The sequence below is a fragment of the Eschrichtius robustus genome, chromosome 10, assembly GCF_028021215.1.
Source record: "Eschrichtius robustus isolate mEscRob2 chromosome 10, mEscRob2.pri, whole genome shotgun sequence".
Lineage (NCBI taxonomy): Eukaryota > Metazoa > Chordata > Mammalia > Artiodactyla > Eschrichtiidae > Eschrichtius > Eschrichtius robustus.
In genome coordinates this window covers 35,536,459-35,563,958 of record NC_090833.1, presented here as the reverse complement: position 1 = coordinate 35,563,958, position 27,500 = coordinate 35,536,459, and the positions used below count along the sequence as shown (strand labels likewise).

Here is a 27,500-nt window from a genome sequence, read left to right as displayed (position 1 = left end):
TTTTTGGTCAAGACTAATCAAGGTAGGTGGGTTTCTTAATTTTTATTTTAAAATTAGTTTCAGCACCTTCATATTTTGTCCCTCGTGTCCATCTCCTCACTCCCCAGGTGAATGCCCTTTTCTAATCACCTCAGTCCTCCTAAGGCCAGGCCACCAGCACTGCCAAAGCCCTGCTCCTGCTGAGGGACCTGGGCTCCAGTTCTTCCCCACAGCTGAGCCAGACTGGAGAGTGGAGTCTTCACCCTGGGAGGCACATAAGGGAGGAGCAGAAAGCGCAAGATTCAGCAGGCCCACTAGGGGTAAAACTGCGGTGAGAACAACACATCACCCTTGTCCACAGCTCAGAGACAAAGCTCAGGGAAAGCACGAGGGACTAATGACCAATAGTGGTTATTAACTGACAGCATGAGAGTATTTTCTAGGAAGCTCGGTTTTAAAAAAAAGTACTGGTCACAGCAGGGTTAGCAGAGAAAGCAATACTACTTCACTTTTTTATTTCAACCTTAATAACCTAAGGCGAAGAAAAAGAACACATAATTAGTTAGAGGCATGAATATGACAAATTTTTTATTTCAAAGTCTCAAATTTTGACCAGCATAGCACCACTGACACAGGTGCCCTGATAGAACTTTATGATTTGGTCACCAGAAATGATTATGCCAAGCTATAATTAAGGCCAACCAATCAAATCCAGGTACCCAATACCAGTTAAAATTCAGGTAGAAACTACCAATTTGTAGAAACCCTGGGACTGGTTTTCCAGGGAACCTCTGAATTATTTTTTAAGTGCTACAGCATGTACGAGGACACTGGCTCACAGGCTTGCTTCTCACATGTAGGAACTGATTGACTAAGAGGTAGATGAGAGATTCCAGATTCCACTTAGCAGTGGAGAGGCAGGGCTCCAGCCGCTGTGTCAGAGATAGGCCCCGAAGCAAGTCCACTTAAGCTGGAGCTCAGGTGAGGGGGCGGCTTCCTGGCACCTCCTCCTCAAGGTGGAAGGGGGAGGAAGGCTGCCACTGCTCTCCTGGTGCCACCGATTCCTCTTCCCAAGCCAGGAAGGGCCTCTCTCGTTCTCCACGCTGACCCACCTGCCTCCCAGGGTTAATCTCACGAGTCACTGGTCCCCACAGAGGGGTGGATGTGGAGCCTCCTCACATCAAGTCAGAACATGACTGCTAACAATTCGCCACACACAACCGAACTTCACAGGTGATCCCATAGCCTCCACCATCTCCCCCACATCTGCTGAAAGGAGAGGAATCAGAGGTTTCCCTTTTGGTTTTCCTCCCTGGGAATCAGTTCATAGGAGATGCTAAGCGATGAACATTGTAAGTTTATCCACAGACAGATGTGTAACTGCATACACTAGATTAAGAGGAGAAAACACTCGCTGATTACCTTTTTTTCTAAACAAAGGTAGGAACTGAAGGATTTCACTCAATTATGCACAGTGGCTTGTGTCTAAAAAAGCTGTATAAAAAATGAACTCATATTCATGCATGAATTAAACTGACTTCATGAGCTCTATAGAGACACATTGACCTGTGCTGTTCCCCTGGAAGCTCATGAGCCAGGGCTTAGCCTAACAGCTGCTGCCAAATGCCCCAATGGCACAGGGTCAGAAGACCACAGGTGGGGCTGGGGAAGAGAAGCAGTGGGGTCCAGGGAGGCCCAGAGCAGTCACCCACATGTCTCCTCAAACTGTCTCAGATGCTGCTTGGTGACTTCTATGCTCTGGGCTGCCCAACCCGCTTATATTTACCCATGAATACTGCTGCATTTGGATTTCAAACATTCAGTATTGGGTTGGGGCAACAACAAAAGTTCAGGGTCTGTACTTTAAAATGACAGTATAGACCAGTAATAAAACCCCACAATGGAGGGGGGTTGATTTCACTTTTGGTTAGTTTTTACCTGAAAACAGTAACCTAGGCCAGGGAAGGATGCCATATGTGGCATGAGTGTGAAGAAGTGAAGCAGACAACGGGTTTGTCGTTGGGTGAGATGTGTCAGGCTGGACCAGCCCCCGAAATCTGCACGGAACAAAGGGTAAATGTGCCATAAAAGATCTCACTAAACAAGACTCCACACCATCAGAACAAAGACAAACACTAGCTCTTTTCTGACTTCCAAACATGGAACTGTAACATATGTAACACAAGTTGGTTAAAATACTGCTAAAACAGCACATACAGAAACAATACCTTACTTGTTGCTCCCTATAAGTACATACTCCTTTTACAACTTTGTTTTTAAAACCAGGAAAAATTGTTAAAACATCTATCTAACAAACAGTGATGTTTTCAAAAGTATATATACACCTAATAGTCCAGAGAATGCTTGCTCTGGACCCAGTGTCAGCACCATCAAAGTGCAGTGTCTGTGACTGCAAATCAGACAAAAATTAAAAATACAGTACTTTCTGAAGCCTAGGACTAGCTCATGATAAACTTTAAAGCATTTTTGGCAGACAGGCATGTCCTCAAGGGCCTTCCTTTTAGACAGGCACAAAGTTGCCACTGGTTACACATAAGTGCATCTTGCATCACTGTACAGGTATATAATCTCATCAGAAGGTATATAGGAAATTTAATTAAATGCTTCAGAGTTTTACAAAAATTGCTAAAAAAACTTTTTTGCACTTGAATTTTTAATTGTCAAATGTGCCACTTTTAATGACATCGATTCCAAACTACTTTCTGACTGCATTACTCAACCCTAAGGAAGAACTTGGTTTCGGGGATTGGATCCCTTCTCTGAAAGCGTACATTTCACTGAGAAATGTAGCAGCACAAGCACTACACCTATTAATTCTCCACTTATTAGTCATCAAAATTTGCATGAACCATTCGCAGCCTGAAGCCTCAAACCCAACGGCATTAACCACCAACCAAAAGAGATTTTAGTTTAGGTCCTGATACTGGCCTCAGCATTACCTCAAGTGGTCGGGTTAGAGCAAAGTGCTGGGAAGGTTGCTGCTCTGCCACCGCAGGCAGGTGGTCTTCGAGTGTTTGTACAGGTGGCTGGACTGACTGAACCTCTTGCCGCACTTCAGGCAGGCGTAGGGTTTTTCACCTGTGTGAACACGGATGTGCTTCTTGCAATCTGTCAAGGTCAGGAAAGTCTTGCAGCAGATTTTGCAGGCATACTTGCGAGCCCCCTCTACGACTAAGACGTTGTGCTCCGATAAGGCCTTCTTGCACTTTGACAGGACGTCAGCAGATGCCCTCGTCAACTGCGGGGGGCCGGGCTGCGAAGGGTGGCCATTTTCAAATGAGGATGTGGCTGCGTTCATCATTAGCTGGGAACTGGCAGAGTTCTCTGGGATCTGTGAGCTCCTGACGGACGTTACCACTGGCATTTTGGGAGCTATGCGGCGGTAGTATGGAAAGTTACTGGCTCCACCTCTAGGGGAGCCCATCATTACCCTGGAGAAGGAGGAATGCAACCCCAAACCAGACCTGGAAAAATCCATCCCAAACTGTTCTCCTCCTTGGTAGCCTGAGGTCTGCACACATGGCAGGCCCATCACTTCCTGCATAGGCCTGACGAAGTGGGCATCTGTGGGCTCGCTGAACGGGTTCTCCACGTGAGAGCCAGGGGCTGAGGAGGGCCCGCCTGCAGGCCCAGCCTCTGGACTCAACAAATAAGGGGCCTCCCCCTCCAGCCTGCAGTCACTAGTGGTGTTCGGGATATTATCGTCATTGTTCTGATTTGCACTAAAGTTACTTCCTCTGCTCTTGTTAAGAAAATTTGAAATGCTAAAAGTGGATTTATGTTCTAGGTTATTTGTGACTTCCAAAATATGGATGTCTCCTACCCGGTCAGTGCTAGACTGGGGATCTGAAAAACTCCGGTCGCTGCTCTCGGGGCTGAGGTCTATCTTCTCAGCACTGACCACCACTCCCTCCACCTCCACCGATTCGCTGCCTTCCGCTTGGGAGGTCACGTCGCTCACTTCATCCTGAGGCTCAGGAGAGCTCAGGGGCTCAGATTTAACCACCACTCTCATGTGCTCCTTCTCACCAAGGCCAGCCTCAGGGTTTTCACACTGAAAACCACTTTTCTCAGTTGTGGCTTCCTGCTCAAAACTAGCCTCGACCTGAGTGGCGCGGGAGGCCATGGAGAGCTGGGTCACGTTGCCGGCGCTGTTGTCGGACTGGCTGGGCACCTGGGCATCTTCTTGAGCACCAAAGGGCCGGTCAAACATGATGGCGCTGTCGTCCTGGGTGTCGGTCAGCCCGTCAGCTTTAGGGTTATCCACGATCTTCAGAGAATCCGGTGAAAAGAACTCCTCCCGAGAATGAACCCCCGGCCCATTCTCTGGCGTAACGTCGGAGATGGCAGACTCATCCAGGGCGGGTCGGAGCCGCTGTCTGGCCCGCTCCTCTGCAGACTGCTTGCGCTTATGCAGGCGTCTCATGGGGAAGGGTGTCCGCTGGTCCAGGTTACTGCGCATCGAGGAGCTCATGGGGGCCGGCTGCTCCTCGCCACTCTGGCTGGAATTGAGGGCTGAGCTCACGATGCTCAGTCCCAGCTGCTGCAGCATGAAGGAGCGCTGCATGCGGGCACTGTGCTCCTGAACGCGCTCACTGGGGGGAGACATGGGCAGCGTCCTTGTTGTTAGATAATGTTTACATGCCTTAACAACAGAGTTCAAGTGCAGGTGAGAGGCTGCCAATAAGACATCCATAACATTGCTCTCCCCCAGCATGAGCGTGGAGGTATACATCATGTCAATCAGTGCGGCAAAGGCCTCCGCTGTCACTACCTCGCTATCCAGCTGGATCATGTTCATGGTCTGATCTCCCTCTGCCACAGAGAACAGGGCTCGGAAATGTGTACTGCATGCTGCTAGTACCGAGCGGTGGGCTTTGAAATGTCTGTTCCCCACTACAATGACACAATCACAGAGCTGGCCGTGAAGTCTCTGGTAGTTCAGCTGCTGGAAGATCTGTTCAAAGTGGCCAGGAAAATCCATGATCCTATAAAAAAAGAAAGAAAGCGTGAAGATGCAGAAGAGCTTAAGTCAAAGAGCACAGAGGGTGCGATGACAAGAGAGGCATGGGGACTTCCCTGGCGGTCCAGTGGTTAAGACTTCGCCTTCCAATGCAGGGGGTGCGGGTTCGATCCCTCGTCGGGGAGCTAAGATCCCACATGCCTCTCATCCAAAACACCAAAACATAAAACAGAAGCAATGTTGTAACAAATTCTATAAACACTAAAAAAATGGTCCACATCAAAAAAAAAATCTTAAAAAAAAAGAGAGAGGCATGAATGGCCAAGCTTGGACCTTTCAAAGCTCGTGATGTTTTTGATGGTGGGCACGCAGACTAAACACCTGTCCAATAAGGAGCAAATGCTGATTCGGCTAACAGCCCTTGAAGCCTGCACACACACACAGATCAGCTACTGGCTGTTTACAGCCTCCCCTTCACCCTTACATGACCCACTTATAACACTTATTAGGGTCCATGTTAGAAAAGACCAGTGTGTGGGTGATCCAACATCTATACCTGAGAAGTCAGAGTTCTGCATTCCCTGAGGACAATAAATAAACTCCAAGAATATAAAGAGCCTTTTAGCAACCTTAAATAAATAAGGGCAAATCAGTATTAGTGGGGAAGATTTCCAGTTATAGATGGTAGTAGATTGCACTCATGCATTTACCCTCTCCACCCCTAAAGTTTTTTGCTTTTGTTGTTGTTTTAAAGGTAAAAACCCACAAGGGAAAAAAGAATGGGAAATAAATATCAATAGCATTTGGGGAGCTGGTGAGCAGGTAAACGAACGCATGCTGACTTAGCATGCCCAGAAAGCTGAATCCTAAACTGGCAGTGGCTAAAACAACCTGACATATGTAAGCCCCCACCCAGAGGCTCAGATCTGGCTGCCAAGGTGCCAGGGGAAGTGTAGTGAAGATGATGTCAAGACAAGGGGACTGGCTGGAAGTCTATTCGATAAAAAAATAATCTAATGGAAGTTCCACACCTGTGGCACAGAAAAGGTAAAGCTATAGAGACAGAGAGTAGATTATCGGTTATCTGGGACTAGGGTTGGGCTCGGGGCAGGACTGCAAATGGGAAGAGGGACTTTTGGGGGCACGATGGAAAGGTTCTAAAATTGGGTTATGATGATTACACATCAAATTCTCTAAAAATATTTGAACTGCACACTTAAAACAAGGAATTTTATGGTATGTACATAGACCTCAATAAAGCTCAATAAATTAAACTTCAAAAAAAAAATGGACAAAGAAAAACAAGAGATGAACAAGCTCCAAAACCATCTGCTCAGACTCCATTTTGACCTGTAGGGCTTCTATACAGCCAACCCAACCGACTGCTTAGAACATCACATGTTTCTTTGATGATACTAAGGAATTACTAGGTTTTTCTCCCCCTTAGGTGTGATAATGGCATTCTGATTTTTTTTTTTCAAAAGAGTAGTTTTTAAAGAGATAACATACTGAAATACTTACAGATGAAATGACATGATGTCTAGCATTTGCTTCAAAAGCTTATTTTTTGTACATTTGAAATTTTTTATAAATGTTAAAATTAAAAAAGGGAATAAAGAAGAGACCGAATGGACTATGGGTGGATCACTTTCCAATCCGAGTTTGGAATCATTACATATCTGTACATTTTCATCTCCTGGACTCATCAGAAACAAGAACTTGCTTGTCCTCTCCTAAGAAACTGCTACACTTCCTAGGAACTACATGACTGCTGATTCAAAGTATAACTCCTTGACTAGTACTCATGACACACTCTCATTGTGTGGTTAGAAAACAGGGTCAGTAACCCCCGAAGTGGTGCTGCTCTGTGCCTTCTGCCCACAGACTCTGTAGAAGCTGAAGGAGCCACAAAGTTTAAAACTCTTGTTTTATCCTCTCTGGCGAAGGAACCTCTGGTCCTCTGGGAGGGAGTGAGGCAGAATCTAATGGTTACACCCCAGGATACAAACACATGCAGACAGACAGTCATGCCTGGCACTAGAGATAAAATGATCAACAAGACAGATCCGATCTCTGCCCTCAGGGGCGACAGACTAATCAACATTCAAATACAATAAAGTATTGCAAGTGCTATGGTAGGAAGTACAAGGTGCTACAGGAGACAAAGAAAGGGCGCCTGCCTCTGACAGGGGTTGGGGGAGGGGGTGTGGAAAGCCTCTTCGGGAAAGAAGCCCCGAAGTCCCCTGCTGGGCTTGGGTGGCTGAACCGGAGAAACTCTGTACTCAGGACAGGAGGCTGGGACGAGCTGCTACACCCACAACTGGAGCATGAAGTTAAAGTCCGCACTAGAAGGTAAGACGTTCCACCCACCCCACCCACCAACAGAAGACTAGCAGCCCAGGGTTCATATACCCAGGGAATCCCTCCAACAGACCACTTGGGTCCCCATCAAACTTCCCTACAGTGAAGCCCACCAGTCCTCAAGGCCCATTCACTCAGCTTCCAATCGGTCAGGTAGAAGCACCACAAACTGGAGGGGAAAAATCCCTAACACTGAAACCGAGTGCGGCTCTATGGGGCTCCCAGGCACGGAGGCCTTTTTGTCCCCTGTTTCTTGTAGGCAAAACTCCAGCCTCCATGACCTTCCCTGAGTTCCAAAGGGCAGACTGAACAGTTGCTAATCAAGGGAGGAGCAGGCAAGAAACCACCTGAGGCAAGATTAAAGGGACCAGAGAAGCTCATCGAGATTAGGAGATGGACCATCTGAGACCCTGCACACATCCTAATCTTGTCAGCAACCCCATCCTTTTGAAACTCTGCAAAAGAAGAATGCAAGACTGTTACTGGCTTCGTCCTTATTGCATACCCCTGACCATGACCCCGACTATAAGACCTCTCCCTATTCCCCAGCGAGGGGAGCACAGTTCTTGAGGTGCTAGCCTACTGCGTTCCCTCTTTGCCTGGCCAAGAATAAAGCCACTCTTTCTTTCTCCTCCATAACTGTCTCAGTATTTCTGTACAGCAACGGTGCACAGACAGCCAAGATTTTGGCAACAACATGAAAGAGCCCTAAACAAAAAGGCATCTGGAAGAAACAGAACTAAGGGCGAAAAACACCTATAATTAACATCCTCAGAGAGCTAAGATACGATATCCATGAAACAAGAAGAGAATGTTTTAAATTTTTTTTGAAAAGAAATATTCCAGAAACCAAAAAAATTATTGGAAGTTTAAAACTGCAAAAAAAATTTTAAGTTACTAGAGGGGGTGGAAGATAATATGGCTGAGGAAATATCACAGACAAGGCAAAGGAGAAATAAAAGTGAATGAACAAGAGAAAAAAAGAATTAACTAATTAATGAAGCCCAAAGTCTGAATACAAAAAGAGAAAAGACAGAAAATGGGGAGAATGATAAACAACAAAGAATAATTCCCAGAACTGAAGAAGTTACTTATTCACACTAAAAAGGTCCACCAAGTGCTCAGCAATATGAAAGAACAAATCCCCACACCTGGCTCATTACAGTGACATTTTAAAACACCTGGGATAAAGATCTGGAAAGTTTGAAGTGGGGGGAGTTAACAAAGAATCAGGAATAAAACTGGCATTAGACTTCTCAAAAGCGATACTGGAAGGTAAAAGGTTCCTTTAAAATTCTCCGAGAAAATTATTTCCAACTTAGACCATACCCAGCCAAACATCAATTATGAAGGGAGACTAAGGCATTTTCCAGACAAGCAAGAACCCAAAAGTCTACGTCCCACATATCCTTTCTCAGGAAGCTATTAAAGCTTGTGCTTCAGGAAGCTGGGAATAAACCAAGAAAAGGAAGATGAAGAATATAGGAATTGGAGACCCATCCTAGAAAACAGGCAAAGAGAATTTGAAAGATGATGCTGAAGCCCAAAATGAGAGCTAGGCAGCAGGACTGGGGAGCAGACTGGAGCAGGAAGATGAGGGACTCCAAGGAGTTCCCCATGGGAAAAAAAGGAATGGAGAGATCACATGACATAGTTGAGAGCGCTAAGAAGTTAACAGTTCCATAAAAATGTGAAGATAGGTCATAAAAAAACAAGAAGAATTTTAAATGGGTGTTATTAACTCCAGGAAGAATACATGGTTGTTTAGTTGCCGTACCTATGTGTTTTGTTTACAGAGTCATAATAATGTGAACACGGAGCCAAATTTGAGATACTGGAAGGGTAAGGGAAGGCCAATACGTGTGTGGGGGGGGGGGGAGGCAGAGGAGAAGTGGTGTAAGAAAGTTAAATTCTCACCTTCCCTACTAGTCAAGAAATGCTGTCTGAAATACTCCCTCAAGAAATAGTAATATAAGAATGCTGTTTGGAAATACAGAATTCAGTAGCAGACGAAACAACTAAAACAAGTGAAAGTGGTTGCCTCTAAGGAGGGGGAATTTGGAGGGGAAAAATGGGGGACAGAAGACTGCTAGTTTTTTAGCTCTAAACCTTATGGAACTATGTGGCTTCTAAAATATAAATACATACATATATTAACTTTTATAAAATGATTTTTTTGGGGTTTTTTTTTTTTGGCCACACCACATGGCTTGTGGGATCTTAGTTCCCTGACCAGGGATTCAACCCGCGCCCTCAGCAGTAAAAGCACAAAGTCCTAACCACTGGACCGCCAGGGAATTCCCAATATTAAATGAAATTTTAAAAAACATGGTAGATCCTTGACATTCTAAAGGCATACACCCTGAGATCTTTGCACATCTCCAAATTCACAAGTACCATTATGGCACTTCACAAGGATTACTGCAAGCAGAAGGCCACATGGATGGCAAGCTGCGCACCAGGCTTGCCCACTTGCTTTCGTGGCCCAGCCCTATAGAGCAGGCCAAGTCATGACTGAGTGAAATGACAAGTGACCACAGAACACACACCTTCAAGATCCCTGGGAAATAACAAAAATGACAAACTCTAAATCCATAAAAACCAAAGGTCTACAGTGCCAGCTCAGAGTATTAAGCACAGGCCTTTGCTGTACCTGGAAAGTTACATATGGATGGTAAAATGCCTCAAAGCAGGGGCCACATGTTGGCCTATTCTTTTACCTCCTGTGTTTTTTCAGCCTTTGAAGAGTTTCCAACAACAAAATACATCACTAAAACATGTACTTTCCTGCTGCCCCCTTCTTGCTTTATCAAGATTCCCTGCCAGGAGTGAAGGGCCAACAATGGCGAGTAGCAGCACATGCGCCCCCTGACCCCACCCAATCAATCAGGGACCACAGAGCTCAAGGCTTTGGGGAGATTAGACAAAATGCAATTATTGCTCACAAGTCTATAGCCCCTGACTTGGAAAGTAAACACGTATACTAGTAAGTGTCAAGTTCCAAGGAGGCTATTATTTTATAGCGGTAACAGGGAAGAAACATTCTGGTTCAAGAAACAAAAGAAATAAAACAAGGAGTTGTCTCAGGAAGCTGTACCAGCCTCAGAGTCACTCTGAGAACTAAGAGACCATGTCAACTGGAGCCTTGTTAGGTTAAAGCAAGCAGCACCAGGCACTGAGTTTATTGCTTTCTCTCCTACTGTGGAGACTGGAACCAATGTTGTAGAACTGTTGCAGTGCTGACAGTAGTAGTAATAATAAAACAATAGTGACTACTGTTAGAGAGTCTTCTATGTGCTAGTCATTGTGTTAAGTACTTTTTATTTATATTATCTCTAATCTCCAAAACAACCTTGCCAGGTAGGGCTTACTATTCTGACTTAACAGATGAGGGGAACATAAAAGACTAACTTCCCAAATAAATGGTATTTTAATGGAGCATACTAATTTGAAAGGATAATGATATTCTGTCCAATGCCCTTCTTCTTCAACAAGCAGCAGAAATATGATCATCTGAGGAAAAACAGCCTCCTTATTTTTTGTAATGTCAGTTATCTTGAGTATCAGAGAAACCACCACTCTTTTCCACAAAAGGTCATTCACTAAAATGTCAAACTCCTAATATTCAATCCCCCTTTCTATAGAAAGGGCATAAGTAGCAAGGAAATTGTGGTCTCAAAAGCACCATTTTGAGGAGATTCCCAGGGCCCAGAAACCTATGAGAAGAGACTACTGAGGTAGCTAAACATGACCCCAACAAAAACAGAGGTTTAAATAATGTTGCAAAATAGGTAAACAGTCCATATAACTTCCTGTCATCCTAGAGACTGTCAGCCCTACACTAGATGCCCTGACACAGTCCTTGAGATCAACTCAAGTTCTCCAGGCTCTTCTCAAAACACTTTAGGGATGCCTGAAATGTCCTGCTATGCCTTACTGTCAGGCCTTCATCAGGGCAGTACAAAGGCTAAGGATTCCTTTCTTCTTAAGGGGCTCTGGAAGTTGTGAAACTAAATGGTGACATTAGAGATGATCATCAAAACCTGGAGAAACAGGGCTTCCCTGGTGGCTCAGTGGTTGAGAATCTGCCTGCCAATGCAGGGGACACGGGTTCGAGCCCTGGTCTGGGAAGATCCCACATGCCGCGGAGCAACTAGGCCCGTGAGCCACAATTGCTGAGCCTGCGCGTCTGGAGCCTGTGCTCCGCAACAAGAGAGGCCGCGATAGTGAGAGGCCCGCGCACCACGATGAAGAGTGGCCCCCACTTGCCGCAACTAGAGAAAGCCCTCACACAGAAACGAAGACCCAACACAGCCATAAAATAAAAATAAATAAAAAAAATTAAAAAAAAAGAGGATGCATTAAAAAAAAAAAAAAACCTGGAGAAACACTTATTCTCTAAGTTAGTAACTGTGTTGAATTATCTGTTTAGACATAACTCCAAACTAATTTCTCCTTAACGGCAATATTCTTTCATCTCAGTATCATTTAATCAGTCAATTTATGATCATTTAGATTAGCAATAGAAATCAAATCCACTAATATAAAAGCTAATTTTAGCCACAAAACTGGCCAATTAGATTATTCAACTGTTCCTTCCAATATATCCAGAGTGTCAGAAAACACTTCAGGATAAGTCAGAGCCCTTAACTGGATACAATCAGTCCGCTCAACTGATTTAAGGAGAAAGGAATTTATGGTAAAAAGATGTTAGGAAGCTCGCAAAATCTCCAGGAGGGTGGGAGAGTGATACTGGAATGCCCCAGAGCACCCAACCACATCGTGGAAATCGTTACTGCCACTACTACCTCTACTTTCCATGGATCCTGCTCTGGACTAGCTGCCCAGAAGAGAGCTGCCATTGCACCTTCTAGACCAGCACAGTCCAATACAACTTCCTACAATGACAGAAATCAACAGCATAGTTGCTATGCTGTCCACTAGTCACATGTGTTTACTGAGCACTTGAAATGTGGCTAGTGTGACTGAGGAAATGAACTTTTAATTTTATTTAATTTTAATTAATTTAATGTCTACTGGATTGGACAGAGTAGTTCTAAATGCTCAGTATTGTTCCATATTGCTCACATCTGCATCCAGACCCCACTCAGGTACCTACAACCAAGGGAACCTAGTTCTCACATCTGCCCTGTAATGATGATTCTACCTTGGGAAATGGGACCCACAATTTGCAGGCTCTCCAAATGGAAAGGTGGGGATGTTCAAAAGACTGGACAGCTGCCAGTGACAAACGGCCACTGTACCATTCCTCTGACAGTTAGAGCCCCTCCCCATGTATGTGATGTGCAGATGGCTTTGGAAATGCATAGCTTTTTTGGGCGAGAGGTGATCATCCCGAAAGTGAAAGAGAGAACCAAAATAACAGAAGGCCAAAGAGCTGGTATTGTAGCACACGTGCACTGGCAGTGCAGACATCTTCAACTAGCATTTATTGAGCCCTTCCATAGGCTGTGATGAGGAACTAGGGTAAATTTTTAAAAGCTCTAGGGAATTTAAAACAGAACATTTAAAAACACTTGTTTGTTAATTAATTTTTAAATAAAAATAAACAATTACAGGGACTTCCCTGGTGGCGCAATGGTTAAGAATCTGCCTGCCAATGCAGGTGACATGAGTTCAAGCCCTGGTCCGGGAAGATCCCACATGCCATGGAGCAACTAAGCCAGTGCACCACAACTGCTGAGCCCGCGCGCCTAGAGCCCGTGCTCTGCAACAAGAGAAGCCACCGCAATGAGAAACCCACGCACCACAACAAGAGTAGCCCCCACTCACTGCAACTAGAGAAAGCCCACGCGCAGCAATAAACACCCAATGCAGCCAAAAATAAATAATAATCAATTAATTAAAAAAAAAGACCCAACGCAGCCAAAAATAAATTTTTAAAAAATAAAATAAAAATAAACAATTACGTTAACTTTTATGAAAAATAACTATACTCCCCCCCCAAAAAAATAATGAGAAGAGTGGCACTGTTTTACATTTTTGCATTAACAGAAGATAGCTGGATTCTCATATTTGCTTCTGCATTCAGGATTTTGCAATATCATACACGAGTGTACACTCATGAAAGAATGAGAGTGAAAAAAGCAAATAAGTCTTTATATCAATATGAAAATAGCTTTGACCTCATAGACTCCTTGAAAAACTCTCAGAGGTCCCTATGGGTCCTTGGACTATACTTTGAGAATAGCTGATCTAATGAAAATTCTAGCTATACTGGGGGATGGAGGAATGGGGAGTGTGCATTGAAATGCACAGAGCAAAACCAGTAGAATCATAAGGAGAAATTAACAAACTCATAAAAAACAAAATTCTTATCTCTAACCAAGGGGAAGTCAATAGATAATGCCTAAACTGAAAAATTAAGAAGCTCCAAGCATGGCTTTTCACATATGTATATAAATATCAAAAGAATTAGCTAAGAGTTGAAAGTGGGAGTCTTGGGGAAGAGAAGTGGGGAGGAGGGAGGCCAGGGCCTGGTATTTATCTTAAAAATCTTGTGGAACTATTTGATTCCTTAAGTGATGTGTACTTAGCAAACTACATATATATCTTTGGTAAAATTTCTTTTTAAAAATCTAAAAAGAGAGCCTGAAGAGACCATAACTGGCCCCCACCGCCACGCGCACAATTAGAAAGAGCTGCCAAAGAATTACTTCTCCCCTGAAGAGGCATCAGCACCAAGTAGTTTTACAGGAAATATCTACTGAATGCTATAGAAAAGATAATTCCTATATTATTTAAACCATTTTAGGATAGAAAGCTTCCTATGATGCAATTTTAAATATTGATAAATAGCTATTATATCACATGCCAGGCAATGAAATTAAATACTGTAAATATTGGGACTTCTCTGGTGGTCCAGTGGTTAAGACTTGGTGCTCCCAATGCAGGGGGCATGGGTTTGATCCCTGGTCGGGGAACTAGGATCCTGCATGCCACATGGCGCGGCAGGGAAAATAAATAAATAAATAAATAATAAATAAATAAATAAATAAATAAATAAATAAATAAATAAATAAATAAATAAATAAATAAATAAATAAATAAATAAATAAATAAATAAATAAATAAATAAATAAATAAATAAATAAATAAATAAATAAATAAATAAATAAATAAATAAATAAATAAATAAATAAATAAATAAATAAATATTGACCAATCTTTCTGAATGGACTGGTGAGGATCGGTTATATATAGTGAAGGGCAACCTACTGCTGTGAGTGTACTGACTGACTTTTAAGAGAAGCTATTTAATATCCAGTAACAAGGGACTTCCCTGGTGGTCCAGTGGTAAAGAATCCACCTTACAATGCAGCAGATGAGGGTTCGATCCCTGGTCAGGGAACTAAGATCCCACATGCCGTGGGGCAACTAAACCCTTGCACCACAACTACTGAGCCCGTGCGCCTCAACAAGAGAGCCTGTGTGCCACAAACTACAGAGCCCACGTGCCCTGGAGCCTGTGCACCACAACTAGAGAGACAAAACCTGCACGCCACAACTAGAGGGAAGCCCACGTGCCGCAACAAAAGATCCTGCATGCTACAACTAAGACCCGACACAGCCAAAAAAAAAAAAAAAATCCAGTAACACATGCATAACTCAATTAAGGTAAAAATGGAGCCATGAGTTAAATGAAACGAGAAATGCAGCTGACTCACTAATGTGATTGTTAATATATGTTCTGGCCATCCCAAAGTGCCACAAGTCAGTATTCCAAGAATGAACTGGAAACAGTAGGGCATTACTGTGATGCCCCAAAGTGATTCCAAAGACTATGAATATGAAAAAGGCTTAGTGTCATACTGTCTTAGGTAGGGTTTCCCACAAGCAGACCCTAACAGAAGGATTCAAGTACATCTGACTTATCAAGGAAGTGCTCCCAGGAGAAACTGGGAATGGGAAGCAGTAGAGAGAAGCAGCAGTGGCCAAGCAAGGGAGCCATCTGGGGCAAAATCCCAGCTTTAGCCTGGTCCAGCAGGGGAACTCTGGAGTATAAGTAACTTGAGTTTGAGCCGTCTCAAGGCAAGGGAACTGGTCTTTCACAGCCCTTGCGTTAGTCAGTCAACAACTAAGAACCTCTCCAGGGAGACGGAGAACTCAAGCTCTCTGGGCCTATGCACAAAGTGAAGCCAGTCACTCAAAGATAGTCCTCAAAAGAGTCACAGACACAAGCCAGAAGCAAAGATTCACTCAAAGCTGCATAACTGGTGCACAGAAGCGGTAAAAAGGATCAAGGGGATCTGGTCAGGGCACAGACAGTATCTGCTATGTATACTTGGTGATACTAAAGAATAAAGTGCTATGTAACCATATGGATAAACAGATGACACTGTCTGTTAGTAAAGGATATTTTTGTAAATATACTTAATATGTTTTATCCCCAATCCCCCACTGCTGTCCCCAAACTATTATTAGGTCAATGAGAAATCCCAATTCCTTTCTTTGATTCTAAGAGGCCACTTAGCATTAAGAGGCCCCATTGTAGTAAAAGTTAGTAATCACTGTTTTAACAAGTCATTAACAAAATAATTTACCATAACATACTTTCTCAATTGAGCTTTCTGGGATAACTAAAGAAATTTAATTAATTTGGGTATTAAAATACAGCTAACTGTAGTTATGATGGTCTGTCAGTTAAGGCCTTGTACACAACCAACAGCACTCAACTCTGGTTTACTTGAATGAAAGCCATCTGAGAGCTCAAAGACTTGGGAGGCTGAAGAACCAGACAGCAGGAGCTTGGAAGGGCTACGAAGCAAAATCCACAATCACATTGGTACAGTACGAAGAGTCTCCTTGGGCTACTGCCCCTGAAATAAATGGTGTCCAACAGTTCCCTCAGTTATGGACATCACATGCTCAAGATTCAAAGTTCCAGGGAGAGCTTCTAATATAGCTGAACTTAGGGACCCACCCACCCTGTGATTGTGCTGGGGAAGAAAGAGGAAGGATCTATTTTTCCTTCTGTGGTGGAAGCCTGGTTGCTGATTTATCCACCTAACAAGATTATACATGAAGGGGATGGAGATAATTCACAACTAAGAAATCAGAGTGCTATTAGGAAGGGAGAAAGAATGCTGGAGAGCTTTTTGGTGATACTATGTGATAGATTAGGCAACAAAGAAACTGGTCAATATAAGGACAACCCAAGAACTGGCATAGCCTAATTTATATTTCATGTTCTTTATAAAAACTGGTCACTTGAAATAAGGCAATGTGTATAGCAGATTGCATTTTCCAAGTTGGCTAGCCACATGAAGATCTCCCATACTGCATGTTTTCTTACAATCTGACATCGACACTCCTCTCATGAAGAGGTGGGAGTCTACGTCCACTCCCCTTGAAGCCAGGCAAGTCTATGACTATGGCAAAAGTTACACTATGTGACTACTTGTGAGCTAGGTCATAAAAGGTGACACCGCTTTCACCTGGTCTTTTTGGCTTCCTCTTAGAACCCAAAAACCATTCTGTGAGGAAGCCCAGCTGAAATCTAGTTGACAGTCAACACGTGCCTCCAGACATGACTTCAAGTTAACTTCAGCCCCACTCACAATCTGACTACATAACAGACCCTAAGAGAGAATCAGCTAGCTGAGCCCAGTCAACCCCTAGAATTCTTAGAGATAATAATAAAATGCTTTTTGTTGTTTTAAGCCATTAAGCTTTCAAGTGATTTGTTACATAGCAATAAATAACTGAAACAATGTAAAACTTGTTAACATTGCCCCACAAATCAATATTCAAATACTATATCCAAGGGACACCTTTTTTTTTTTTTCTTTTGGTCTGTCTACTAATGTCTTTGGGGTAAATCACTTTCTACCCATTCTTAGTCCAGCTGGAACAGTTGAGACTGCCCCCAAACCTCTGAGTTCCAGATGATCTTCGGTTCCTCCTGCTGATCTAGAGAGGCCTGGCTAATTTCTTAACCACTTCCCTTGATTACAGTGATTGTTTCAGAGATGGATATGTGACCCAAGCCATGGCAATTAGAGTCTGCCCTGGGGACTTTTGCTGATACCATCAAGAAAGAATCTCCTGCGTGCTCGCTTCTGCACCACACGTGCTAAAATTTGAACCATAAAGAGAAGATTAGCATGGCCCCTGCGCAAGGATGACAAGCAAATTCATGAAATGTTCCGTATTTTTCACTCACTGGGATCCTTATCAATGCCAGTGTTACAGGAGAGAAATGATGGATTGACTGTTTCAAAAGAGAGAGAGAGAGAATAGAATAGAATAGATATTCTCTTCACCCAGATTGCAAGCTGTGAGAGAGATGTAAGTCTAACACTGATGGTGGCAATTTTTGCCTATCTGAGAATGAAGCTAACAAAGAAGGAAGCAATACCAAAGACAATGTCCTGATGACATCAAGACCCTGGGATCCAGCCATGACTGTAGTTAGCATGACCCTAGGACTTTCTATTTCATGAGCCAATGAATTCCCCTTTTACTTTAACCTGGTTCATGCTGGATCTCTGTCACACAGTGAAGTTCAAATCGCAATCTTAAAAAAATCTAAACAACATGGCTATCTTGAAACGGTTTAGGATCTAGAAAGGGTATTTTTAAAATTCAGTTAGTTTGAGAGGTATGAAATGTGTCACTCTCCACTGTGATGGAAGGGAATCATGAATCAAGATCATGGTTATTCAAAACTCACAAGCATCTCTAGCAAACTCAGAGATCCAGTCTAAAAGCTATAAAAGAGCTCATGCTGAGAAGATAAGTGTTTTACCAAAAGCTGCCTGTCTGAAGCCTTCAAACCAAGGAAAAAAGCTTCAGGTTTCTTTTTTTTTTTTTAATAATTTTTTAAAAAATTTATTTATTTATTTTTGGCTGCATTGGGTCTTCGTTGCTGCACGCGGGCTTTCTCTAGTTGCAGCGGGTGGGGGCTACGCTTCGTTGTGGGGCGCGGGCTTCTCATTGCGGTGGCTTCTCTTGTTGCAGAGCACGGGCTCTAGGCACACGGGCTTCAGCAGTTGTGGCTCACGGGCTGTAGAGCGCAGGCTCAGTAATTGTGGCACACGGGCTTAGTTGCTCCGCGGCATGTGGGATCTTCCCGGACCAGGGCTCGAACCCGTGTCCCTTCCATTGGCAGGCAGATTCTTAACCACTGTGCCACCAGGGAAGCCCCAGGTCTCTTTAAAAGATTTCAAAATGTGACTATGAGTCTATATGGCAGGAGGATATACAGCAAGTAATCTATCAATTTGTAACTTTGTCTGACCCAAAGCAAATGTACACTACAATATTTGTTATGCAGGAACAGAGTTTTAGAAATTTCCAAACTAAATATAATTAAGAAAATACACTTATACCACTGCTTATTACATTAACATGAATAATCAAGAGTTGACTGTTTCCTCAATAGATTTACTTTCCTAATAGTGTTTTACTTAGACTAATAAAAAAGTTCATTTGTGTTCTAGGGGAACAAGCCAGTTAATAGCACATTTTAAACTGTTTGACTTATATACTGACCTACCCACATGCTTTACAATAATATACTTAGTTCATAAAGAAACGTACACCCATACTCAAACATCATCTACAACATATCAAGTGATTTGCTGCTGGTCTGCCAGGCAGGACCTGCAAGGCTACACCTGCAAGAAGCATCTTAACGTTCTAAGAACTCTTAACGTTCAATATACCTAATCTAGGTAAAACCCTAGCAGAAAAATAACTAAACAGAACTTTTCCTCCACTTGTAGAGATGACGTAACTGAAAATAAATGTAAGAGAACAAAACTAGGCAAGGTCCCAGTCAAGCAGGCTAGGATTTTTGATGGGGTTCCAAGTCCTGGAGTCCTAGAACATTCATCCATATTCTGGTCTGACCAACCAAGTGGGACTAGGTAGGCACACAGGCGCCCAAGGTTAACCCCAGCTACCACGTCTGTCAGCATGACTAATTTTTATAGTCTCTCTGGTTCTGCTGTGTCAGGGCAGCTCAGAAATTGGACAGATTAAGTGTATTAAAAAGGAAATCAGGACTTCCCTGGTGGCCCAGCGGTAAAGAATCTGCCTTACAATGCAGGGGACGTGGGTTTGATCCCTGGTCAGGGAACTAAGATTCCACATGCTGCAGGGCAACTAAGCCCACGAGCCACAACTACTGAGCTCGAGCACCTCAACTAGAGAGCCCACGGTGCCCTGGAGCCTGCACGCCACAACTAGAGAAAGAAAACCCGCACGCCACAACTAGAGAGAAGCCCACGTGCTGCAACGAAAGATCCTGCATGCCGCAACTAAGACCCGACACAGCCAAAAATAAATAAAATAAATAAACAATAAATCTTAAAAAAAAAAAAAAAAGGAAATCCATCAATGACTAAAAGCGAGCATGACTGGGGATGTCAAGCTAATGCCAGAAGTCCTTACCATCTCACCCTACCCTCCAGCTCTCCCACTTTACCAGCTTGTTTTCCAGTTCAAAATTCCTAGGGCTGGACTTCCCTGGTGGTGCAGTGGTTAAGAATCCACCTGCCAATGCAGGGGACGCGGGTTTGAGCCCTGGTCCAGGAAGATCCCATATGCCGTGGAGCAACTAAGCCTGTGCGCCACAGCTACTGAGCCTGTGCTCTAGAGCCCACGAGCCACAACTACTGAGCCTGCATGACACAACTACTGAAGCCTGCGCGCCTAGAGCTCATGCTCCACAACAAGAGAAGCCACAGCAATGAGAAGCCCGCTCGCCGCAACTAGAGAAAGCCCGTGCACAGCAACAAAGACCCAACACAGCCAAAAATAAATAAATACATAAATTTCTTTGAAAAAATGCCTAGGGATTAGCTGACCTAAAACTTCATAATTCAGTTTGAATAAGAAAAGTTATTAGTGCCCTACTTATATTCTAGTGCAAAGTCAAAATGCTTCTACTAAAACTTCCTGTTGACTCCAGGGACTATATTTTCCCTCTCTCTTCCAAAGTGCCTGATATACAACTCAGTAAATTATCTTGAATGAATTTTGTATTTAGTTGAAATGTAATACCATATTACCCAACAGTCATTTTTCTAAGAGTCACAACTATCCCTACAATCAGCCAAAAGCCAGAAAGAAAAAGTCTCAGAATATCCAAAATAAAGGTCCAAGCCTATGTATGAAAGATTTCCTCATAGGAAAGTACCTCAAGCCCTCACATAGTCTTTTTCTTAATAATTATTTTTTTAATTAATTAATTAATTAAGCTGCAAAAGGAGACAGCTGACCCACTAAGGCAGAAAAGGGGCCCAGCAGCACGTACTGGGGCTATTAGCCCTAAATTTTCACATATATAGAAAGTGCATGTATGTGGAATCTCTTTCTTTTTTTGTTTTGTTTCAGTTTCGGGGGGTTGTTGTTTTTTGTTTGTTTTTGGCCGCACTGCGTGGCTTGCAGGATCTTAAGTTTCCCAACCAGGGACTGAACCTGGGCCCTTGGCAGTGAAAGCACGGCGTCCTAAACACTGGATCGCCAGGGAATTCCCTGCAATCTCATTCTTTAAAAATATAGGATAAATGGGACTTTAGCGTAAAGGCAGCCTTCGATTTATACATATACTGTGCTACTCAAGTTTGCAAAATAAATCACTTAGCATTTTCTCAGCAATATTACCTTACAAGATCACTCACAAAGTATGCCTTTAACCTGTTACTATGTTAGCAAACAGGTCAAAGCACCTGTGCAGTGTAAGTAACACTGCACCACACCTACCACTATACTTCAATTAGTTGGATGAAAGGGTTGAATGCCTACTAAGAGCGAGGTCCTGTAGGTATTTTACATGTATTCTCTCTTATGGATGATGATCAAGCAGTGACTGTCTTCCCCATGCCTAGGGCCAACATCACCCAACTAGTACAGCAAGTGAAGGATAAGAGATATGATCCTAGGTCCATCCACAAAACTTCACTTTGCAGTAATGGGAGTAGCCCCGAGGAAGACATGGGCCCGGTGGCTGATGACAGGATATTCAGAGGAGAGACAGTAAGCAATTACTAGTGTGAGCAAAGGCTAGGAATAAGGATTAGGCAATTGGAGGGAGTAAGGGGATGAAGCTGAAAAGCAGGGTCAGGGTCAAGGATTGGAACTGAGTGAAAAGACAGGTGTGTAAAATAACAGCTAAGGGAGTGAAAATTAGAGCAAGGATTCTGGAAGAGCTGGCAGGAGGGGCTTTTCTTCTCTTTTCTTCCTCAAATCCTCCCTTATTACCAATGCCACACGCCGCCACCACCACAGACCACACTGCCAAGCCTTCACCAGTGCTAACACACCCCAGTTTAGAAGGTCAGCAAGATGCAAGATAAGCTTTGCCTTCTCCTCCCACTGCTCCTTACCACTGGCTCCTCCCAACCCTGCCTTCCATGAAGCTGGTGCCAAACAAGAATCAGGGAGCAGAGCCTTGGGGAGAAGAGGGGCTGGGTGACAGAATGCATTCCTGGTGGCAGGATCACCTGTAATAAGGGGAAGATCTTGGTCTGCCCAAACCTGTCAGGGAGGTGGTCAGCCAAGGTGGTGGCCCACCAGCAGAATGCTGATAGTGGGCATGCCCAAGACAGTCAGTTACATGAGAGTCTGACAGCACTGCACTTCAACTTCAAAATAATTTATGACAAACTTCACTGCTTTATCCTATTTAAAACTTTACACTTGCACTGTAACTGTTCTAGAAATTTCCCTGTCTCAGGTACATTTTCCTAAAACTTAAAATGACTAGCCAGCCAGCTGATTGTCCAGATAAAAGAACATCTGTAGCCACTTAACGCTCTAAAGAGCCTACAAACTTCACAAAGGTACCCAAAAATCTATAGAAACATCCATCAATGGCTTCTTTTAGCTGTTTATATATTTGAGACTATAATTTAACATCTGTTTTAAAAGTCTAAATATATTTTCCCTCTATTATTTAGAAAATGTTGCCTGACACCCATCCCAGTTGCCTCCACCACACACAACCTTTGCAGCAATTTTTAAAAATAGCTTTTATTGCCTTGCACCCCTGACAGATCAAGATACACACTTCTTAAGGAAAAAAAACTAAACTTTTATCAAGAAGAAAGCCATGCTGAAGCATTGGAGACACAATTATTAATGGTGCCTTTCCAGAAGAGAAGATGAAAAATGGATTTTATTCATTTCTTATACCTAGTTTACTTTCAAAGTAGTATATTCCTTCACTTCTGAATCATTTATCAAATCAATAGTGTTCAGCAAGTGACTGATACTTCACCTGCTGAGTTGCTTTTGACATTCTACTCAAAATAAAATACAGTGTATGTTACTACATGTGTTTAGATTTTTGTACCATCTGTACATTCCTCTCAAAACTGAACCCCAAAACAGTGGGTTTTCTTCTCCCTGTCCTCCTTCCTCAAATCCTCTCTGTAGACTAAAACAGAAGGACTTGTATTTCAAAGACCTTCAAAATTGAAGGTCTTATATTTTTAGAGGAAGGCAGCTGAGTAGATTTAAATTATAACTAATTTAGATGTACTGAAAAATCAATTACACCAAGTTAACAACATCATGTACAGAAGAAAGGGGGGAACAATTCACCCTAATCATTTTAAACTTAAGAAGCTGGAAATAAAGCATTTGTAAACTGTTATCAAGTATACAAAGTAACAAAACACCAAGTACAGTTTCCAAAAAGCAGACCCAGCACTCAATCATCCTTTAAAATTTGTCAAAGAAACAAAACAGTTCATTAATTCCCCTCTGAATAAGGAAAAAATATTACTTCCAATAGGATTCCTTTCAATAGCAAACTTTCTTCAGAGTGCAGATTTGGAAAATTAATTGCTTACAATTAACAACGAATTAGTTGGATACAAAAGTCTTTTAATTGTACCAAGTTTCATTAAATCTAAGATGCCAGTGATTATCAAGTGCAATACTATCTCATGTAACATTGGGGGGGGGGGGAAACAATGCCAATTAAGCTATGGTATAATGCTTACTTATGGCATCCTGTCCTCAAGATTAAAATGTGAACAAAATGTGGTTTAGAATCAAGGAAATACTGGAACCTTAAACTTATCATTCAAGTATGTTAGAATATCACAAGGAAAATTATCTACAGATAAAATAATCTTAGATACTAAGACAGTAATCTATCTATATTACAATAAAATGTAAGTACTCCAACACAGTTCCTAATCTGAGCTGTCAGAAAGATAAATCAAAGCTTTTAGTAAATAGATGTATAATTAATCAAATGAAAGGCACCTCCCAAAATTGGAATCTGGAGATTAAAAGCCACTATTCAGTAATGAAAATGATGAAAACAACTGTAAGAACAATAGTTCACTCAGAAACAGCTGGTCTTTTAGCATGCGTTCACTTCATACTTAAACAAAAGGTGCCGTGTAGTGTTACATTCCATCCCACCTGCTACACTAACAAAATGTGGCTCTACCAGACAACATCCATATTTGAGAAATGTTAAGTACAGTAAAAGAGAACTCATATGCTTAAAACTGACAAACAGGAAAAGTATTTGTTTACAACAAATTTATATTAAAAAAACAAAAGTTGAAGACTAACATGGAATCAATACCTTGGGTTTTTCTTTTTCCTTTCCAAGGATAAACTGAGGCAGATTCAAGATTCTGTGTCAGCACTACAGCAAACTTTGTCATTTCTCACTGTACACAAGCTATTTTTAAGTCTTACCCATGCTAAAGAACTCCAATTCAGCATAATTCTTGCTAAATACTTTAAATACTAAACATTTACATGCATTTTGTATCCAAGTGATTTTTTTTTTAATAACTTCAACTACTTGTGATAGTCTTACGACAAAGTCTCTTTTGAGAGCACTGACCCCTAAGCTTAGGAAAACACCCCACTCTAAGATGCTTTTCTTCCAAATCTTATCTCTTTCAGAATTTTGCTAGACACCTCAAATAGGCAGAATACAGCTTGCCAGTATCCCCAGCTAACTATACCATGTTTTGACACAACTTTTAGGAGAGAAAAAGCAAATCAAGAAAACATGCTTACTTCAGGACTCTTTAAAAAGTCCTGGTTCATTTACTTAGCAAAACGCAAGAGCCTGGAACAGGTCCTCAACCAGTTAGTCTTACCTGGCAGGTCACCAAGCCGACAGTGATGGTGAGGCCAGTCTTCCCAAGTTTCCTGGGATTTCCAGAGGGGACTAAAGTAACAGTAGGAGGCTTTCCCTTGGTTTAGGGGCTTTTCTCTGAAATTCTCTCTCTCCTCTCCCCACCTGGTCTTTTTCCCCTGCCGCTAATCTTTTAGCTTATCAACCTCACCACCAAAATCACAACACTGAATGCACTTTCTCCAGAAAACGGTGAGGCACCCAGCCCACCTTTTTAAAATTATCTAAGGCACAACAGCCCCTACAAGGATAACAAATCATCAGTGATGTCTAAGGCACAGCATTCTCTTCAACCTCTAAAGAAAGATCCTAATGTATGTAGTATCTTCTACCTACTACAACTGAAAAGTATATGAACATATTTCGGATATATTTCTGCTTCAGTTCTCGAAGGTGAAGGGTTTCTTACTTCCATTCATTAAAATTAACCAGAACCCAACCATACTACTTAGTACTCAAGATTTCACTGCGCCTTTACCTAAAATTTTTCCTCCAAACTAAATATTTAGGATTTGTGTCCTATTCAGAAATTAGCTTCCACAGTACCCTCCACGATGCCAGAATGCACACTGACTTAACAAACGACCTTTTCTGGAAGAGAAGAAAAACTAACCTTCGACCCCCCTTAACTCACTGCCTAAGGTTAGTATTTAAGTATAAATCTACATGTCCTCCAAACAAGGGGAGGAGGGCGGAAGGCTGTTCTTACCACTGCATCCCCCACAGCTCCTAGCACGAAACCTGGAAGCAGAGGCCATTCAATAATAGCCTATAAACAGTGTAGTGCTCTGATAAGTTGGGGCATTCCAAAACACTGGCTCCACCCCTCCAAGGGTCAGCCTCCGGTTCCCGATTCCAGACCGCCTCGGCCTTGCTCTGGTGTAAATGAAACCTCGTCGCTCAAAGAGACCCAGGATGGGGGCGAGAGAGCCACCCGACCCTATCACGCAGATCCTCTATTCACCCCGCCAGGCTGTTGGTCCCAAGCCTTCCCCACCCGATCCCAGTAACCAACGTCGCCGGCCCGCAGATCCGAGGGGGCAAGAGCCCCAGCCCCACCGGCCGGACAGACAGCCTGGCGTCGGGACACGGGGGACGCCTGCGCAGAAGAACACGCCTTCCACCCGCCTGGCCCCTCCGTTCCGAGGGTAACAATACCACCTCAGAAAGACTGACAAGGTAGGCGGGGGTGGGGGGATGGAGGGGAACCGGTATGCGTCTGCGCGCTCCCCGCCGCCTGGACGAGACCCTGCTCGCGCCGCCCACCCAGCTCCCCCAGAGCTCAACCGTCTCCACGTGAGCGCGCCCGCGCGCGCCACCACGGCTCGCGCTGACAGGGTTGCCTCACCTGAGCCGGACTCCGCCCCCCTTCTCGCTGGAGGAGGCGGTGATCCTTCTCCGATCGGACCCGACAGTGTCGGAGGAGGCGGGAACGTCCAGGCTGGCGCCCCAGTGATGGGATTTCCTCCCCCTTCCGCCCACCCCGCCTCTCGTCCCCCGGCTGCTTCACCCCGTTCGCCGCCGCACTCTGAGACTACCGCAGCAGCTGCCCACAGTAAACGGAAGTGACGCAACACGAGATCACCTACTCCACGCCTTTCCTCCTCCCCTCCGGCCACGCTACAGCCAATCAGAAGCGGAGGGGGCGGGGCCAGGGTAGATGTGCCGCCAGCCGGCGCGCGGAATCCGGCGGAATTTACTCGGCCCCGGAACACTGACCAATCCGCCGTCCCAGGAGCCTCGCTGTGTTTACTACCGAGCGAATCCGTGAGCCCTGCAACCAATCACCGTATGCCTTACAACACGTAAAACTGTTATCAAACGCCTTTTAAGGCGGGATTTATCACTAAGCGGCTCTAGGTTTGGACTACAGAAAAGCGACTGTGTGTCGAAGCCAATCCAGACCCGCTGTGGTGGAGGCCAGCTGGTTATCCGCCTCATTCCACCAGTCAGAACTACGACTGCCTGAGGTCTGAGCCAGGTGTGAGGCGATCCCGCGAGGTAGTGTGTCCCACCGCTGGCTGCACCTGAAGGATTTTCCCACCCTCACGGCGCCCGGCTCCCTCTTCGGTGACACCGGCCTCCCTCTCCAATGCGAATTCCGTTCGCGGGACCCACACACTCGCTGGGTCCGAGGTTGAGTACCCACCTCGTAGGCTTTGGAAAAAAATAAAATTCCAAGACGCTGTTTAGGTTGAATTAAGCCAAAATCCAGGCTAAAGACGCTGAACCGAAAATGCCATCCATCTGACGGCAGTTGGGTCCGACACCGCTCCACGTCCAGTCCCGGTGGCGGCGTCTCCAAGGGCTGGGGCCTGAGAAGTCTGGCACTTTGCTCCGCATTCCGTGCCGCAGGTCTAATAAGCGTGCAGTCTCCAGAACCAGTCTTCCAATGAACAGAATTGGAAACGTGGAAGAGTCGCGGACTTCGGTGGGACAGTGTCAGAAAAGAGCAAGGTCCGTGCGGCTCCCGGGCTCCCAGGTGCACGCTCGGACGGAGAGCCCGAACCCTAAGGTACACCGGCCCCTGCGCCTCCGACGGCAGAAAGAAGCCCTCCTTCCCCAGGTGAAGAGGAGACAAGGAAGTCCGTAAGGGGCCTTCCGCGGCGGGAGCTGTCGGGAGCTCGGCGTGGCTCCGGAGACACAGGCAGGCAGGGGAACGCAGTTCGATTCTTTTTTTGGGTGGGTGGGTGGGTGGGGAAGACTATTTTTAAAAGGGAACACCCCACTTCTTCAGAGCTCAACACCCAGTTATCATTAGAGCTGATCCATCCCTTCAGACCATACACGTTGGAAGTGTTGTCCTTGCAATATTGGGGTTGGGGTTTTTTTCTTTAAGGTCTCAACGAAGTCTGATGGTAAATTGTGTGCATTGAGATTCCCTGACATTTTATAGCCCTTGAACGTATTTTACTCTCAGATTGGGCTGCTTAAAAAAAAAAAAAAAAAAAAAAAAAGGAATGCTGACAGTAAGCCAGGCAACGTGAGAGGTCCTTTAACATATGTGACCCTTACAGACATACTGTGAGC

General features: G+C 43.9%; 1 protein-coding gene and 1 non-coding gene across 4 annotated transcripts; one reads left to right on the top strand and one right to left on the bottom strand.

Moving 5' to 3' along the window:
- Positions 1-87: 87 nt before the first annotated feature.
- On the bottom strand, positions 88-25,944 carry ZBTB5 (zinc finger and BTB domain containing 5). 3 transcript variants are annotated; one of them, XM_068553340.1, is made up of 3 exons: positions 25,819-25,944; positions 2,940-4,988; positions 88-243 (listed from the first exon to the last, which is right to left on the bottom strand). In XM_068553340.1, exon 2 carries the CDS (start codon positions 4,982-4,984, stop codon positions 2,954-2,956), a length of 2,031 nt encoding a protein of 676 aa, XP_068409441.1. In that variant the 5' UTR covers positions 4,985-4,988; positions 25,819-25,944; the 3' UTR covers positions 88-243; positions 2,940-2,953. The 3 variants fall into 3 exon arrangements, with proteins under 3 accessions (XP_068409441.1, XP_068409440.1, XP_068409442.1); XM_068553339.1 differs by lacking the exon at positions 88-243 and having other exon boundaries at positions 542-4,988; XM_068553341.1 differs by lacking the exons at positions 88-243; positions 25,819-25,944 and adding an exon at positions 24,433-24,487 and having other exon boundaries at positions 542-4,988.
- On the top strand, positions 17,397-17,503 carry LOC137771102 (U6 spliceosomal RNA). Its single transcript, XR_011075316.1, has one exon. It is a non-coding gene; the product is annotated as a U6 spliceosomal RNA (small nuclear RNA).
- Positions 25,945-27,500: the final 1,556 nt, after the last annotated feature.

Excerpts from the sequence above, each read along its gene's own strand:
- ZBTB5 (XM_068553340.1), bottom strand. The coding sequence starts at position 4,984 with ATGGATTTTCCTGGCCACTTTGAACAGATCTTCCAGCAGCTGAACTAC.